Source organism: Mycteria americana, chromosome Z, assembly GCF_035582795.1.
Source record: "Mycteria americana isolate JAX WOST 10 ecotype Jacksonville Zoo and Gardens chromosome Z, USCA_MyAme_1.0, whole genome shotgun sequence".
Taxonomy (NCBI): Eukaryota; Metazoa; Chordata; class Aves; order Ciconiiformes; family Ciconiidae; genus Mycteria; species Mycteria americana.
In genome coordinates, this window is record NC_134396.1 from 38391268 (window position 1) to 38410606 (window position 19339).

General features: G+C 38.8%; 1 protein-coding gene across 12 annotated transcripts in view; it reads left to right on the forward strand.

The window, feature by feature from the left end:
• AOPEP (aminopeptidase O (putative)) overlaps positions 1 to 19339 on the forward strand; it is a 208725-nt gene that overhangs the window by 121007 nt on the left and 68379 nt on the right. For 11 of the 12 annotated variants that reach the window (XM_075526833.1, XM_075526844.1, XM_075526840.1 and 8 more), the window contains 2 exons: positions 7234 to 7296; positions 7935 to 8018. In XM_075526833.1, the coding sequence (XP_075382948.1) occupies positions 7234 to 7296; positions 7935 to 8018 (147 nt within the window). Of the gene's footprint in view, positions 1 to 7233; positions 7297 to 7934; positions 8019 to 10530; positions 12318 to 19339 lie in introns of those variants that run through there. The other variant, XM_075526841.1, reaches the window with a different exon arrangement.

Genomic DNA, 19339 nt, shown 5'->3' on the forward strand with positions numbered 1-19339 from the left:
CTACATGTGCAGGGGGTGGAAACATAGCAAAGAGAGGGAGGACAGGTCCTCTTTTTACACAGAAACGTTGAACTGAGACTTGCCTAATAAGGACACAGCTGGGTTTGCACAGCAATAAACATTGATTTTAATCCATTGCTTGTAAAAACATCCTAAGAAAAGCACAGAAGTTAGCAACCAATTAATTTTTAGCCTGCCCATTTTTTTCTTTACCCAATGGAAAAAATCCATAGAGGTTTAAAATACTTCTTGTGCTATCTTGAAAGAAAACAGTTTTTCTATATTAATTAGGAAAGAGTAGCCTTTGAAATGGCTGAAATTTCTCCAGTTTGGAGTCCCTTATAAGTAGTTTTAGTGCATTGGACACGGGATATGAGAAGTTAAATGCTACTTTAGGAGAGAATACTTGAGATCTTTTTAGTGCAGGAGGATAGAGAGTTGGGCATGAAGCTGAGTTAAAAATTTTATGTGACAGGAACAAGTTGCCACCTTCCCTCCCCAGTGGTCTAGGGGTCTTAAAAGAAACACACATTTTACTTCCTGGAAAATTTCCCTGTTTTCTAGGCTTTTAGAAAGACATCTTTGTGATTGGAAGGAATAAGTATGTGGGGAAGATGTATTTCATGCATCTGTATAAACACATACCATGTATCTGAAGTCCATGTAGCCCTCTGTAATGCTGACCCAAAAAACTGACCTGCAGTGGTCCAGTCAGAAACTGAAAGTGATTCTGGGGATTCAGATCCTGCTGTTGTGTTCCCAGCTGGCCAGAGTTGGGGATGGAAGCTCTTGCTTTTGAGCCCAGTGCTTTTTTCGGACATTCTGCAAAAACACTGAGTACTGAAGTACTTCTGAGAGCAGATGGTAACAAAATTTGTGTAATGGTCTTCGTTCCATCTCCATCAATTCGCTGTCTTCCACAAAAGTTGATATAAGCAATGTCAAGATCTTTCCCAGTTTATATTACCTTCAGTCATCCTCTTTTCATTTAGCAGCACTGCATAGTCAGACTGAAGATGTAGATGATGATCACCTTCTGTTTAATCATGGACGAAATAAGTGATTCTTCTAAAACTCATTCCATCTCCATAAGAAATGGATGTTTTTCCAGAATGCTTTAACTATTCTGTCTACTCCCTTCTCAGCCCACAGTGAAATTTAAATGCTGAAATGAAGATATCTGGAGAAAGATAGGTTTGAAAAGTCTATTGGCTGACAAAGCTATTGGTCAATACAAAAATGAGCAGTAAAGGTCATGGTTCAGCTTACGGTTATTATGCTTAGCATATGGGCTAATAGTATTTCATGGCTAGAGGGCTAATGGACTTTTGCCTTGAATATGTTTCTTTACTAGAGCTGTTATAAGGATTTTTGATTGCTTCAAGGGATCAGTAAGACTCAGAGGTCAGTACCTCTGAAAGATAGATTTTATTTCTTTAGGAAATAGTCTGCCTAATTTTCTTTGAGTCTCTTTGTACTGGAAAAGGAAGAAAAACACTGCTTGTCACATCAGCGGTGAAGGACTGTCCAGTATCCATGTTCAGAAATGTTTTTCTTTGTTTTTCTCTGTAATTTAAAAACAAAACAAAACAAAACACAACAAAGGGCTTTCAAAGTCCTATGTAGTTTGGCCAGCCAGCAACTATCCACTACCTACCAAGATCTTGGTTTTGGATGGAGCCAAAGTGAATTTTATAGAGGATTCTCTTATGTCAAAGAATGTGAGCCCTAGCCTTTGTCCTCTGGGTTCAAAATGCCTGGATTCAAATTACTTTTAAATTGACAGAGTGCAGGGCCAACCTGAAATCTGAGGTCTTATTTCCATACATGATTGTATTAAAAAGTGTTACATCTTTATATTCACCAAAAGTGTTGTCAAGCATTGGAACAGGCTGCCCGGGGGAGTGGTCGAGTCACCATCCCTGGGAGATATTTAAAAGATGTGTAGATGTGGTGCGTAGGGACATGGTATAGTGGTGGACTTGGCAGTGTTAGGTTTACGGTTGGACTCAATGACCTTAAAGGTCTTTTCCAACCTAAATGATTCTATGATTCTATGATTCTGTGATCTCTTAAATATTATCTTGCTCCTTGTAGAGGAAGGTGCTGTAATTTGCAGTCTGGACTGTGTTGAAAGTTTGCAGCACATGGGAATACTTCTCAAGCAGAAAGGCCTAAATATAAAACCAATAATCTACTTTTCCATTTGTTCCAGAGAGGCACCTGTATAGTAGTGAGAGCACCTAGTGAAATCAGGAGAGGAAAAAAAAAGAGCATTTTAGCATATGCTAAAAATATGGTTATAGATAATATAATGCAATATGATACATAAATTAAATATCATTATATGTTACATGCTATTATTTAGTAATAAGTAATAAGCATATTATTTAGAGATCCTGTGGTCATGTGGTCAGAGATACTTTATCAGATTAGGAATCTCATCTTGAACTAAATAGGTGGGTACAGTGATTCATCTTTACCCTGGAACTTTATCCACAAGGCAGGGTTGCTAATGTGGATATGAAGGATGTATTTGCATTACCCCTTTGAAAAAAATATTCCTGCCACAGTATTTGAAAGTCATGTTGCAGTGTACTGAAAGTACATTCTCAAAATTATTGTTTCAACAGGCTTTTGTCTCTTAGAGGTAGAGATATTTTCAGGAAGGCCAAGTTTGACTTGAACATAATGTCTCTGTAGGGGTGTTACACTGAAGAATATCAGACACAGCATGCTGATCTGAAAAGAGTGTGTTTACACCACCACGAGACGAGACTCTTGGAGGAATTAGAACATTTGGATTTATGGTAGCAATATAAATGACCATCTTTCCTAAAATACAGATAATGTCAGAACAACTTGATTTTCCGTTTCAGTGAATAAAGCTGTCCCCATGAACACTGCACAAAATCAGTTGGAGGACTTGCTGTTCTTACAGAGCACATTCTGGGCTGGATTTCTTTTTCAGTAATTTTGATCTGCTGCTGATACACTGCTTCTTGCAATGCGGATGCACCAGCCATCTTGTCATTTCCAGTTGTAGCCCATTGCCTCCCTAGGCTCTCTGCAAAATTCTGATAATAGCAGTGTTTTAAAATCCTTGCAATTGTTACCCTTGGGGAATACAGTCAAATGTTTCGAGCCATTAGTAATCACCTTGTGAGCTACTGGATAAAATACTTTTCTGTATTTTCGTTTTCTGAATCTTTTTACAAAAGATTGGAAGCCAGGTATCTTCTGCTGAAGCAGTTTTCAGGTCACACAGACTGTTCTGGGGGCACATCGTATTCTCAGTTTCCAAGTAAGTTAATTTTCCAACTTAAGATAGTGTTCGTTTTTTCGTATAAGTCTTCTGTCTGGTAGGAAAACAGTTATGTATCTTGCATTTTATCATAGTTCCTTTAAATTATCCTTTACAGATATCACAGAGGTGATGGCATCAGCCTTAAAAAGTAGACAGTATCATTCTAGTACCATAGAACGGAACTAGGGGGGAGTCCATTTTTTGTTTTATGTTACATGGGAAGGCGTAGAAAGGTACAAAATTGCAATTTGTAGACTGGTGAAGTTAGCTACATCTTCTAGGAGAAAACATGACACGATGGTAAAATCTTTAGACTTTTCTATGTGCTTGCTGGTGTCCACATAGATCTGAATATATAAATGTGGGTGTGTACACATGGTGTAAAATTCAGTAATTGAGAGGAAAATAAAATCTCTAGAATGAGAGGCTGGGAAATGACTCGACTGCATTAGTTATCAACTTCCTCTGCTTTGCAGAAGCTCTTCTGAAATTCATTTACAGTAAATATTTTTATTCCTCCGTTTTCAATTTTTTCTTTTTGCCTTCAAGTATTGGAGGACTGCTGGAAAGCCAACAAAACGGGGCTGATTCAATGTTCACCTTAGATAAAACAATCTTCTTAGTTTATCAATACTGAATGTTTTAGCATTAGAGTAGCACAGACCAGCTGAAGTTACAGACAACTTGTGCAAAGGAAAAGTGCATGATTATAATTTTTCATTGAGTTACGAAATATCATTAGTAGCCATCATAGCCTGAACAATTTAAAACCAGTTTCCGTTTCAATTTAAAATGAAACAGTTGTCCATTGCGCAAATATCCTATTGTTTTCTAGGCTATGTACAATCCTGAAAGTTCATTGTACGCTTGGGATCTGGTCTGACTTGAAGAATAGCTGGTGTAAATCATTGCCTAAGTTATTTACCAGGATATTTGGCCTGTCTTCACCCGATTGGTAGAAAGTGCTACCTCCTCCCCCCTATTTCAAAATTCAGTTATATTTAATCCTGCTGCTGCAAGAATGAAGGATCCTAGCATGCTTTGACATGTATAAATGCTTGTTCACAATCTACGTGTTAACACAGGACAGCTCCATTAGCAGTCTCTGAAAGAAAGTCTTCCCAAGTAAAGAAGGACTTGGAGGATGGACTAATCTCTTAATTTCTGTTGTGAGGGGATTCAAGCATGACAGTCAGCATCACATGGACAGCAAACAGGACTCTTGATAGAGGGTGATGCAGTCATTCTCCCTTTAAGTTGGGTGTGCCAGCACCCTCTTATGTAGTGTAAGCTCGCTCCTTCCTTTGGGAGTATGGAGTAATACAGTAGGAGACCAAATGTTCTTAAAAACATCTTTTCTCCCCTCCCTCCCTCCCTCCCTTCCCCTCCTCCCCTCCCTTCCCCTCCTCCCCTCCTCCTTTCCTCTTCCCCCTCTCTCTCTTCCCTGTTCTCTCTCCTGCTCCCAATTTTCTCAGCAAAATTTCCTAGTCCGGTTGTGAGCTAAATCTTATTGAAGGATCAATAAGTAGAGTGAACAGTTGACTGCACAGCCGGTGTGCTGTGACCACAGCCTGTTAGGCCCACCCTCTTTCTTTCGCTGCTTTCTTTCCTCTGCAGGATGGCTATATGGGCATGTTGGGTCTTATCTCATGCTGCAGTGCAATCGTCTTACAGTAGACGAGTGTTCAAGTTATGATGTGCACAGCAGCCAGCACCAGGGAACCCCAGGTGTTGGCTCCACAAGGTACATTACCATTATAAAAAGTCGGTAACAATTTCTGTTGAGTTTCCTTCAGTGCTGTGCAGCTACTAACAGGAAAACAGGAGCTACCTCTGAGTTTTAACATACAGTGTGTTTGTGTGTTCAGGGATTTTCATCCCAAATCAGCCTCAGGGTCTGCAGGTCTGAAAATCAATGTCTCATTTAACTCTTTTTCCGTAGTTTTCTCCAAACGTTTGACAGGAGGGGAAGTGCAATTCTTTAAAGGATTTAAAGTATAAATCTGTTTCATTGTTTCTATGACCCAGTCTTTCCCATAACTTCTTCTGTGCGAATGCACGATCTAATCTGTTAACTGATCCAAGGGAATATTGTTTAGGTAGTCACATTAATTTGTGTTTGCCATTAAGGTAATTTTTTTGTTCTCTTTGAACTACGCTCTGTTCTTCTTTCTTCGTTCAAATGCACACAGTTCAAGAGTCAATTTATAGGAGCTTTCAGAATTACCATTTAGTAGAAAATCTGTTGTGGCTTTACAAAATAAAAATACGTTGTTGATACAGGTTTTAAGTAGACCTGTTGTGAGTGTGAAATAAAAATATATAGTAAGATTTTCAACTGCGATATCTCTATTAAAAAGTTCTTCTTTGTGTAATGCTTCATAGTGAAGTTGCTTCTATTTAAAGCATTGAGTTTGATCTTGGCTTTGATCTAAAGCTTTTGATCTTGAAAGAAGGATGTTGTGGCAGTAAAACAAAAAGGGTAAGAGAGAGGTTTTTTCTTTTTTTAAGTGATAAAGTTAAAGGGATACTGTCAAAGTTTAGTATGCATTAATTGGATCTAACTTTATTTACTTAAATCTGTTTGCAAAGTCCATGTAATTCTATATATGGGAGGGTTTGCTCAAACCATGCTTTAATGAGCCTTAATTCTTTTACAGGAGCACAGATTTTCTTTTGAAGCTTTCAGGGAATTGTCATATATAGCACAGACTATACATTATTTTTAAAATACTAACAATACCTTACTAGCATCCTTTTAACGATACCAAGTGTGATGCAGTCTGTCCTTTATTGTCTCTCATTTTAAATGCTAAACACAACGCACTTAATAAAATCCTAACTTAATATTTCTAGTATTCAGATTTTGCATGGGTGACATCAGTTGGGTCTCTGCCGTCACGGTGGAGTTTGAATATCCTCATCAAAGGGCGCAGAAACATCTGTTAAGTCCCACGCCTAAATTTAATCCCCTGCTTGCAGTCTCCTGTTGAATAAAGCATTTCACTGAGGCCTCAGTAAAGGGCTTGCTGGGCTGTAATACGAACAAAAAGCTGCTTTGGTTCTTGCTTTTAAGATGCATTTCAGACCCTCCAAGGTAATTTAGCAGTTGGATTCTTTAGATATCAAAGAAGTTTGGGGTAAATCTTGAAGCACTTAATGGTGATACTTTCTCTCTTGAACTAGGCTCGTTAGCACATTCCTCTGTCTGTAAAGACCCGTGACAGAGGGTCTGTATAGGAAGGTTAATCGGAAGGCGTCTTTCATAGCGCGGGACTTAACGGGACACCGTGTCTCTCAAAATCACACTGTAAGGCCGTGGCGAGCGCGCATGCAGAGGCCAGCGGGTCGGAGGGAGCGCGGCTCGGCGCCAGCACCGCCGGCGGGTCCGCCGCGGCTGGGCCGGGCCGGGCCGGGCTCCGCTCCTCCGGGGCGCGGAAAGCCGCGCCGCTCCTGCAGCCTGTGCCCGCCGCGGGACTGCCAGGAGAGGCTCCGCTGGCGGTATTTCAGGCGCGGCGCTCCGGCCGGGCAGGGCCGGGGGAGGCGCGGAGCCCCCGGCGGGGCCGCCCCGGAGCCGGCCGGCCTTTACGTCTTTAAGGCAGGCTCCTCCTCTGCGCGGGGCTCCGGGGGCCGGAGCACGGGGGCGGGGAACCCCGCCGAGGTGTTTCATTTCCTACCGAGGGCTGCGGTGTGCGGCCACCGAGGCCGGGAACGGCGGGATGGGACGGGACGGGACGGGGCGGGCGCGGCTCCGGGTGACGCTGGGGCCGGGCCGGGGGGTGGCGCGGGCGGGCGGACCTGGCTTCCCGCAGCGCGTCGCGTCCCGTCCCGTCCCGTCCCGTCCCGTCCCGGGGGAGCGGAGCGCAGCGTATGGGGGATGCTCCGCGGGCGAGCCCGCCTCAACGTGCGCTTTCTCCCCCCTGTAGCCTTTGCTGGAGGAGGGTGAGACTTGGAAGGAGTGTCAGCTCGTCCAGCAAGTGAGCGGCGAGGTGAGGAGAAAAGCTTTCGCAGCTGTTAACCTTGCTCCCCGCGCCTTTCCCTTGCAAATCTGCTCCTCCCGTTTTCCACCTGACACCCCCTCCCTACCCCACCCCCGCCACGCTTTTGCTTTAAAAAAATAATTGCTTTCGTATTAGGAATAAAAATATTTGCATGGGGGGAAAAAACCCAGTGTTATTACTTTATTAAATAATAACAACCTCACCATCTAAATTTGGTGTTGGTAGTCTGGAACAACATTCGAGTGGGTGGCTGGAAATAAATTTCTTACTTGAAACAGAAGGTGTAAGGGATAAAGCACAGAGATTTTCCCCAGGATTTTTGCACGCTGCAATGGTAACTTTCCATTTGGCAACCTGGTCTGGCGTGAAACACGTTCTTTGTGCAAAAAACCCTTAAACTTAAAGCTTTAAGATGAAGAACACCACCTCATGCTTTGACTATGCACAGGCAACTAACCAGATCACCTAAGACCACGTCATTCTAGATGGCAAAAGTGCTTTTCCTCTTTCCAGTGAAGCAATGGAAAGAATTGTCTTGAGTCCGTTTATAGCTTCTTACTAATGCTGAATAGCTGCACTCAGGTCGCATCTTCTTCCTAAAAAAGCACTATGGTTTTCAACTCCAGGTCGCAAAATGGATTCAGACAAACCAGAGGATCCGAAAAAGCGGCAAAAAGAAAAGAAAGCAGGATGAAGTCGTTTTCCAAAAGGTAAGGGTGCATGATGTGCATTGGTGTAATGGGACAAAGGGCAGCACGTCCAAAATGCTTTCCGATGGCGCCCTCTTAAACTCTACGGAGATGTTCTTTACCTTCCTCGACGAGGTGGTAGTAAAAGGGTGTTACTGATAAAGTTTCAGTGTCACCATGTAATTACCGTGGAAAGAAATTAATAATCTTTTTGGATGTCTGTAATTTGGGAGGCAAAATTTCCCTATATTTTGTTTAACTGGAACGTTCTGAGGAAGAAAGAGAAGAGTGCTTTCATCAGGGAGATCAGTAGCACTTGAGAGCTTTTGACAGGACCTGCACCACTATTTGCAAATTTTCATATACTGGTAGCAGAGAAACAGTTTTCATGGTGGATATCGGGACGATAATAGATGTGATAGGTATGTTGAAACAAGTGTTCTGACTGTGCTGTTGGCTTTTCATTCAGAGGGTGAGTTTGAAAATCATCTATTTGCAATATTAATTTTCAATTAATGAAAATATGTCTGGATAGTTATTTTTTAAATTACTACAGAGGATTTTAAAAACTGAATACAGCCTAAATTAAACTATTTTTAAACTGGCGATTTTTGATTTAGCTATTGTGAAACATTTCTTCTATAATGTTGAGTTGACCATTTAAATCACAACGTAGAGAGGTAAGTAATTAGCTGACACTTTCACTAAGTAATCCGTTTTCTGTCCTCAGAAGAAAAAAAATGTGCATAAAGATGCATTTCTAAGTGCATTATTAGAACTATGGTTTTTTTGCTTGCTTTGGTTTTACAAACAAATTTATGATTATTTTTTTAAACCCTCGGTACCTTTAAAGGATTAAAATAGCAGTGTGTTGTTTTGCTGTTTCGACAGTGCTTCTAGAATGCATGATGAATCATTGCTGTTTCTGTAGCCAAATTCTTGCTGATAGCATGGCTGCCAACTCCTGGGATGTGTTGCCTTAGTATGGGCATTGCAGTATATGATAAATGTCTACAAAGTGCATTGTTGTGTGTGGGTGACTTACCAGCTTCATGGTGAGTTAAAAAACCACCAAATAGCATCCTTTAATTCACTACTACTTTTGTTTTGTAGCTGGAATACATCACTTAGGAAAGATGTTCTCTGTTGTTGTACTTTAGAATGACAATGATCTATACAGAGATAGCATAAACTGTTGCACCAAATAGTTCTATTTCTGTTTATGTATGTGAGTGTGCGTTTGCATGTATGTGTAGCATTTGTATTTACAATCATTTCATATTAAGATGAACAATTTAAGTTAAAAAATCTATGATCATCTGAGTTTGTGAGCAAAATGCATTGACGGTACAAATAGCCCTAGTACAAGCTACAGTCTGCATACATTTTGAAGTAATTTTTAAATGGTACAAAGTTACATCTGCTACATCTTAACAGTAGGCTTAAAGGTACCTTATGCTGTTACACCCGTCCTCATCTCTTTTTATAGGAGAGAGCTTCCTCAGTGCAAAACCCCTTTGTACTGATAAAATTACATTTCGGGGGGGGGGGCTGTTCTCCTCCTACTGCTTCAAGGTTTGTGAGAGAGAACTTCAGCATGTAGGCTTACTGTGTTAAAAATGCAAAACCTAATGTGTAAAGCTAACATATACTTACTGGTTTCTTTTAAACAGTAATTCTTGAGTAAGGTCTGTGAGCAGAAATGTGAATTAAAATTGAAGGCAAGAATACAGAATACACAATTGTCTTTTAATATCCATAAGTGTTAATAATTCTTGGAGAGTCAGTGCAGGTTCACAGCACTACATCAGCAGGGTACTTAACCCCATGGGAAGGAAAAGGCGTAACAACAACCTTACATTTGGTAGTGAAATTGTTGACTAGGCACTGAGGGTGGGGTTCTTCATGTTCCTTAGAAGTTTGGTCATTGCAATGGTGACTTTTCCAATACAGTTAGAGATGAGAGAAGAGAAAAAGGATGAGGGACCTCCCTGGTGCTGGCAGAGCTTTATTGTATTATTTGGTTTTGGAGTTGGTTACAGCTAGGTTTCCAGCATGAACTTACCAGTCAGTGTGGTGCCCAGTCAGTCTGGATGGTGCTAACCTCTCTTCCACTAGAATTCTTGATTGTTAGCTGTGTCCATATTGGCTTGTAGCAGACATGGCATCATACTGCAGTTTAAGTACTTCTTCGAAGATAAACAAGAGAACAAGAAAGAAAAAAGCATGTAACGGAAAAGTTAGGCACCCTTGAAGACACTAGCAGAGGTAGGAATGAAACTATGGAGTGAGAAGAGGGAGGTGAGAGACAGGGCAATAAGTAAACAGAGAAGTCAGAGAGTTGGTACCAGCTCATATCACAAGGGTAATTAAAATAAGGATACTACGTATTTTGCTACATCTAGAAGACTGAGCTTTGCGTTAATCTTGCTTATCCTTTCAAAACAAGCACTAACTTATTAAATGTAGCTTCTAAACTTTCATGTGCCTGTGCTGTCCGATTTTCCTCTATCATTTTTTTTCTTTGTGATAGGAAGTCCTATTTCTAATACAAGATGGATGACTTTGCTATACTGAGACACCGCCAAATCAAAGCAACTGCTTCTGCATCCAAGTACAAAATCTAGGACAGAGAGATAACTGTATGGAATAAGTGAAACAGAATTGTGGAGGAAAGGTTGCTGACAACTGCCGGGGAATTGCTTCTTGAAAAAAGTTGCCTTCTAAACAGTTAAGTTTGTAGGAGCTGACTTTACATACACATATATGTATTCAAAGAACATTTGAAGATATTCTGTGCTGGATAAGAACTGTGTAAACTGCTAGCGGTACCTGCGCTCAAGGGGCACATGAACCAGTGGGGAAGCTCGTGTAGAAAGGTGTGGTGCTGCTCTCCAGTGTGGACCCACACACAATGGATTACAGCAGCGTAACAATTCTATCGGTGAGAAAGACTTTCCAGTCAATTAACTAAGGGTTCTTGTTCTTTTGCTCTTCTTCACTTTTTTTTTGCCTTTTTTTGAGCTTTTTTCCGCTTTCAAACCTTTTTGCTGCTCTGTCTCTGAAGTATTTTGGTTTTTCGTAGCAGCTTTTATTACAATCTTTCCTTTCCTGCTTCTTTTTCACCCCTCTTTTCTTTCTCTGTTCTCATTTGTCTCCTTTGGTCACCTTCAGTACTGTTCATTACTTTCTGTTTACTTTCAGTTGCATTTTCTGTTTCACGAGTTATCTTTTGCTCACCTTGTATTCTGTTTATAGTACCCTGTAGATACTCTTCTTATGACATGTGTGCATGCACATACAGAAGTTTAAACCCACTCACCCCTTGCATTTCTGCTTTTGTCATCCTTCCTATTCTCGTACATTCTTTACTCCTCATTTAATCTTACGCTGTCTCTTCGTCTTGTCATTTAGCTGGTCAGCACATCTAGCAATCACTATGTGTATCAATACAGAATGTTGTTTGTGTGAGAAAATCAGAGAAGGTAGAACAGAACTTGGAAAGAATTGGTTGGTTAAAATTAGTGTTGTTTTATTATGAAGAGCGTGATAGAAATGCTAAGTGTTATTATTATTTTTGTTGTTATACTGGACTGTGCCTGCTTGAAAAAAGATTCCATTATCCATGACAGTGCTGAGTGTTAGGCAGAAGAAAACGATCTTTCAAGTAGACTAGTGGAATTGTAAGCATGCGATCTGTATCTACTGTGGAATTTGAGGGGAAACATATCTTTTTATTAGGAGATTAATTCACTTTTACATGAAGTTCAGTTTTAAAACATAAAAGTTGCTTTGAAAGTATTCCAGTGGCAGAAGTGTCACAGGATGAGATACCAGGGTACACAGTAGTTAAGGAGAGCATTGAAATATGTGTGTATATATATACACTAGGTAAGGAAGATGATTTGTGCAAATTTTCAAAATTGCATTTGTCTGTTTCAGTTTTAGTTTGATTCTGTACTGAAACTTTGAGGAATAATTCAACTTTTCCAGAATAATTTCTGCTACTTTCTCAGAAAAACTGTTTTCATGTGTTTAAAGTTTGTCTGCTAGTTTACTACAGTTGTGATTGTCTTTGATTTTTTCCTATTGGTTGTTGCTTTGATCATTCTTCTCACTCCAGAGATTTACAATTGTCAGTATTTAAGCTCTGTTAATAACCTGAGCAAAAATGGCTTTGTTGAAATAGCTATTAAGTTTCTAATAAAAAAAATTAAAAAAACCCAAACAGTTGTGATATGTTATGACTAATGCTAAATGCTATAACTCTCTTGTCCTTTAACAACAGATTCACCAGTGTAACTGAAACACAAGAAACAAATCTTATAATTCATTAAAATGAGTAGTGGTGTTATACTTAAAGCAGAAAATGTTTTGAAGTCTCAGCAAAAAATAGGTAGGGAGAAGAAAATACAAAATGGTAAAAGAGAGCTTTTATTTAACTAGGGAAGTTAATCAGGATGACATGGTTCTGCTAATTCAGGTAAAGGAATATTAACATATAATGCATTAAAATTACTTTAAAACTTTAATTACCATGTATTTTTTGTTTCTCTAAATGAACGTTTTTACTTAAATCCACCAAAATGGGAATCAAAGCAAGGATCAAATCTGAAATACATCTCTTGAGCTTGTGCACTGTGTAGTGCTTAACAGCTAAAAGAAACATGGTAAGAATTCCTGAAATGTTCTCCAGAGAGTGTTCGGTGGAGTCATTTGCTGTACCTTACCTTTCCGAATTCTGGTAATCTGACAGAACTTTCTAGGAACCTTGTAAATGTATTTGCTGGCCTTCACCGATTACAGATAACATTTAATTCCTTTGGCAACCAGGGATTCAGATGGAAAATATTATACCCACCTCATGTACAAGAGCTGAATTGCAGTAAACGTTGTTAAGCTATCCAAGAAATAGAGCCTGTCATTTAAAAAACTTTTCCCCTGAATACATATGAATATAATTTTAGGCCATTAAAACTAAACATTTTCAGCATTTAGTTTTCCATCCCCATGAATATATCTGTTTTTATGGATTGTTTGGAAACTGTAATTGTACAGCTCAAAAAAACCTATAATTTTTTTAGGGTAGTGCTGCTTCAAAGTTCACTTAAGAAGCATTTAACAGAATAAGAAAATACTATGTCTATGTGTAAAAAAAAAAAAAAAAAAAAAGGTGGAATTTTTGTTTTGGCCATAATAATTTTTAAAAAATTGGTCCAGTTCTGACCTCAGTATCAGCTGTATCTTATTTGCAGTAGTGTTGTGTCAGGATCTTAGTTTCTTTAATAGCACCCATCTCTATTAGCAAGGAAATGTTGTTGCATAGCATATTTCGCGTTGATAGATATTATTATTGTGTTGTCAGATGGTGATGTTAGTATTAGGCCACAGTCAGCCCACATTTTTAGATCAATGAAGCAACTTATCACCACACATACGATGATGCACCCGCTCTCTTTCAGACTCTGAGATGACAATTTCTACATTAGGAGAAGTCAGGCCAGCATGGCCATGTGTTGAAATAGTTTAAAGTTTACAGATAATTACATCACTGTTAATTATAGCGGTCCAAGCTAGCAGCCATTTTGTGCAGTGAAAGATTAAGGACACTTTAATGTAAAACGCAAGGTTTGTACAGGAAAGAAGGAGGTGGTTTTAGTGGAGAGGTTTTTGCCTTTTGATTTGCAAGAAGAATTAGTTACACCCCTGTGAAGGAGCACTATTTGGCAATCAGTCTCATTGGAGGCATTTTAATGAGGCGATGTTTGTGCATGTTATCATATGATACAAGATGAATTACATTACTGGGATCTACTAATGCCACTAACTTTTCAGTCTGTCGTTGTTTCTAGTTATAAAGCCCTATTTCTGGTGGTTGAAACGTGCTCCTTTGTACTTTAGCTTACAAATACCTTTGTCTTTAATGAAACAGGAAATGGAAAATGTGAGAACAGTTTTGTTCTTTCCAAAATAACAGAAAAACTAAAAGCATTTGATAATTTTTAAAACTTCTCGAATGTCTGCCCCCACCAGTGTTCATGCAGTGAATTCTGAGCGCTTATGTAGTGAGTTTTGGGAGCAGAAAGAAGGCTGTCCCTTTCAGGGCATTTGCAACTGAAGCGACTTACTACATTTGGAAAAAAGTGGTATGCTGTATTCAAACACTCCATAAGTTTTCTTCTACAGAATTTCCTATGGATTTTTTATTAGTTGAGAATATACACTTGTGCATGGCAGCTGAATAATCCACTTGATTTAAATGTCCCCAAGTTGTTCTGGTTGTGATTGACTGTAATGACTCCAAAGGAGGTTTAATGGTCTGCTGGCTCAAACATGTGCTTTATTTCAGTCTTACATGTGTTTTATTTCAGTCTTACATTTATTATGCATTGTCAGAAATAGGTTTAACAATTTTTTTGATGACTAGTCTCAGCTATTGTCCTCATTCTGTGTCTTTTCTTGGTTTAGATTATGTTCACATACTGTATAGTAAAAGCACATGTATAGGAGTCTACAAGTGTGGACATTATTATTTAAAGAAATATATAAGCACAGAAGGTGAAGGCTAGACCTTTTACAAAACCAATTAAAAAGGTTTTGGTAGTTCTCAATCTGCTTCTTGATGGCCATAGTACTAGAAGTAGTCATGTGTACAACTTATAGTACTGTCATCCTCTCCTGCCCTTCCAGCCCCCCAAGAAGCTCTTTTCGAGCAGGAAGATAGCTCACTGTTAAAAGCAAATACATTCTTTGTTCCTTTAATTAAACAGACAGGATTGAATTCTAAAATGCATGTAAATTGTACTGTACTCGTTTGGTCTGTGTGGCATATATTTTCTTGTGTTACTTTCCTTGTGGGCACAAATTGAGTGACTGCTCACAATTGTCTAGTTCCTCTCCTCAGACGCTTCGCTTACAGGTTTTGTGAAACCTATACCAACATTTGAAACTAGACCACAGTATCTCAACATTAGCATGGATATTTATGCTATATAAATACACATCTATATATGTGCTATGTAAATATAGAAAATATTTTTGATCTAATGAGATATAAGACAGAAGCTGTGTAATACCTGTCATATTATTGGGACTGCAGTCTCACTATGGATGAGTGAACAGAAAATATTTTCCTTTTCTCTTTGTACTATTAAGCTAAGTTCTTTTCCTACATTGAGCTCCACCCAGGCAGTCTCCATATCTGAACAGCATTCTTGAAGCACAGGGTACTGATACTTAAATTTTCCATAGTTTTGGTTCACAAATGATTGCCAGTGACAATTTGCTTAATAAAGAAGGTACAAGAATTTTTTTGTCCTCCTGTGCTATAACTGTGCTCTAGTTAACAACAATTTTTCAAGAAAAGCTTTTATTTTTATCCAGAAAAATTGCTGATGGAAAAGAAGCTTAGGCAATTATGTTGTTCTGTATGTGTCTTTCTCCCTTTCCTGCCTTTAATTTAGGCATCCATCGGGCATTTTCAATGAAACGTGTTAGTGCTCTAAATCTGCCATGTTCCTGTACGAGATGCTGTGGAGAAAGCCTACATAAAGGCAAGGCAGAAGTGTGAGCTCTGTCATTTCTGGGAATCCTAACAGATGCATGACAGGGAAGATATGACTGTCCCAACCACAGAAAACATTTTTGTTGACACTTTGAGCCTTTGAGATGGTTTGGTCATGAGACACAAGTTCCTAAGAAACTGCATTTCATTACTTCTCATAGAATTTAATGTTGTGGTTTTATGAACTATAGCTTATGTACTGTTCAGGTCACATGCCCCAAATGTGGTGAACACTCACGTAATGAATTTGCCTTACAGTTGGTTTCCTTCTTGACTCCTAACACAAACACCTGAGAAAAAAGGGGCTTAGGACTTAGCTTGGAAGAGTGATGAGTGTCTTGCTTATGTTCTCTCATCCGTATTGCAGAAGGAAATTAATTAAAGCTAGAGAGGATTCAATGTTTCCATGCTCAAGATCCTGTTTATTTCAAAGAAAAGATGACCAGCTTGGTGCCAGTTCTGCAGTAACTATGGTTGTCTTGTTTTTGTTTAAATTCGAGAGATTTCTCTGTGTTTTGGCTGTACTTCTGACTAACTCAGTGAAGCTACTCATATATTTAAATACTTTGCTGAACCAGACCTTAGTCATTCATCCTCAAGATCTTCTTTCCAAGTGACCACTTTTCTGACTGAAGAGGAGATTTGACTTCTAATTGCCCAGAGTGTTTTTTACTGGGAGATGTGGTGTGATTTTTTTTTTTTTTTTTTTTTTTTTTTTTTTTTAATCTTACAGTATAGATGAAACCATTGGGGGGGATAATATTTGAGGGAGGATAATTGTAGAATTCATTTGTCTTAGGCTCAATTTCCTCCTGCAATTTTCCCTCCCCTCTTTTGCTTGTTAAAGCAAAAGTAGGTGCCCTTCTGAGCATGTGCCAGTTTATAGTGTGAGAAACCTGCAGAATGGAATTCTAAGTTTATCACCCAAATTTCCCTTAATTATGGCTTGATAAATACGGCCTGGTTTTTGACAACAGGTGTTATCCTGAGTAAGCCTCTTAGATTTTCAAATTCTTAATAAGAGATAGAAGGAAGTAAAAAATTTTGAATTTTATCTTCTGTGGAGCACAAGCAACACAGGCATTCATATTTAGGAGAAATGATTGCTTGAAGAGAGTAGGAATCCAGGGAAAGTGATTTCAGCATATCTGATTTTATAGATGTGGATATGTGAACAGAAGGGCATTTTAAAACTTCTTCCAGTCTAAGTAATTAATATACCATACTTTTGTTCTAATACACTCTCTTATTTTGTAATATTTTTATATTATACGTCTGTACATTTTTATATAATACATCTGTAATATTTTTCAAGGAATTAAACATTTGCTTTTCTTTGAAAAACTACCATGCTTGTTTATCAGCACAGGAGAGGAAACATACATGACAACAAAATGCTTTTCTGTATTGCTCCTAATTTTACAGCAGCTTGAAGTTGCAGGATTGAGTTGTATAAAAGTAGCTGACAGATTCTAGACGTCTCAGAACGTACTACCTAGTAATATGAAGATACAGTTTTAATGCAACTTTGTGTTTACAAAGCGTCTTCTACTAAACGATTGCAAAGTGCTTTTTTTTTATGTAAGGACCTCATTACCATTGCATGAGATACCTCAAAAACATGTAACATCTCTCTTAAAATTCTCTGTCCTTCAGAATTGAAATTGGAATGTTTATGTTTATTTTACAGATGGTAAACCAAGGCATGGAGGTGCTAGGTAGCTTGTCCAAAGATATCTAAGAAAGCTGGGCAGGGCAGGGAAATGGACTGAAGCCTTCAAGTTTGTTGTCCTTACACAAACCACCTGAGGGCTCTCTGTGTTATAAATACCAAAGAATTAAGCCACGCAATTTTCCATAAAGCAGTTAGTGCTCTGTGCGCCCAGGTATGGACAGGTTGGTAGTGTTTTAACCTGTAGCAGAGATGGGCACTGAAGCTAGTGCTGTGACTTCATTTCCCCAGTAATACTATGAAAGGCCCCATGAATATAGCAGTGTAACTGAAAAGATGAACTTGAGCACAGGAGGATGTGTCTTATCAATGTTTATATTGCAATAGAACATGCTTTCTAGTAATGAATTAAGGCTATGGTTAGTGGTTTCTGATTAGAAGTATCAAGTGTAAGTGTTGGCTTTGACTTTATTTAAAGGATAATAATTTAATGGACAGCTATTTACCATATAAAAATGTCTTTGTCTAAATGAGTGTATGCAGTCCTGTAACTTTTAACACAAGGGAGAGTAGAATAATTAAAGCTTGCTAAATCATGTTTTTTCAGTGCAAATAGTTTTGATTGTAAAACTTTCAGGCATGGTACGATAGGGTGTCTGTGGCATGATAGTTTAGAAGCCAGAAATGTGCCTGTGTGTTGTGTCTGCACAGCACAGGAAGAGGTATGATAGACAAGTCTGCTCCTGTCTTACTAAGCTGGAACCCATGACAAAGAACAACTGCATACGTAATTCTTTACTACAGAGGTATACTTATCCTACTGATGTGTGTTGTTTTGCAACTGTGTAAGACAGAAATACAGAGTTAAGTATCCTGTGTGAACATCCTGCATAGTGATCTAGCCTTCTGGTATAAAGTGGCATGTAAATAAATATTTAAAGAGTTATATTTAATTAAAAGTATCTGGTCAGACTATCAAATCTTCCTATGGTTTGTCAGGGACACAGGGACTTTTTCTGAAAACAAGCCATTGTGTACTTCCGTGGTGTATTTTGTACCTTGCACTTGTTTTTAATCAGTTAAAGCCTGTGAATGTCTTGTATAGGAATTTGTTTGAAGTGTTTTTAAAAAGGGAGGTTGTGTAATACCAATGACCTAGATGGCGTGTAGACACTAAATCTTTTCATTTGTTTTCTCTTGTCCAGAGCATTGAGACAGGAAGCATTCTTAGAATTATTTTTAGATTTTTAAAAGTCAACCTTGATTTTCTCGTGTAACAGTAATCCCTTGGCTAGGCCTGAAAGCAATATTGTTTACTCTTCCATGGTGCCATATGCTTGCAATTTTTTACTTTATTTTGGGTGCCTGTGTTTTTTTTTTAAAGAAAGTACTCAGAAACTTCCATTTAGATTGGATTGTCATACTTGAACTGTTTGGGGATAGAAGAAAGTGCTCCCTGATGTATCCATCATTCTTCTCATTGTGGGTCTAGATCCAACACAGTAAGTGGTTTGATTTATTGCAGTCTAGTGAGACGGTCATGTCTAAAAGATCCCTTTCTTGCTCCATAATTGTGTTGTCTCTATGACATCACATTTGCTGTGACAAAGCTGGCTGAGCAATTAGGAGTCAGGAATTCTGGTTTCCTTCTTAGCTTATATCCTGCTTATTTTCCATCTGAGCATTCAGCTGAGAAGTGAGCTATAGGTCCCAATGCATCTTTACACCTAGGTCATGGCGCTGCTGCTGCTTTAGTTGATGTGTCCCTCTTTTTAAACTAAAGAGAAATTAAGTGCATCAGTATGTTTCTGTAACCCCTACCATTGCTCCTCGTTCCATTTCCAGCATTAAAATCTGGGAAACTTCTACAGAGACGTTGTCTTAAACATGCATAGGCTGCAAAATTACTGGTACTTACTATCTTTTCTTCTACCACACAAATGAGCTGTGCTATGTAGAGAGGGTAAGTGGTTTCAAGTTCTGCATCTTTGTAATGTAAAAATATACTTAGCTAAGTGTTTTGTTACTTGCCGCCCAAGTTAGTATTTGTAAAACATACTGAGATTGGTAGATCTAGTGACTGGTAGAGTTCAGGGAGTTCCTGTT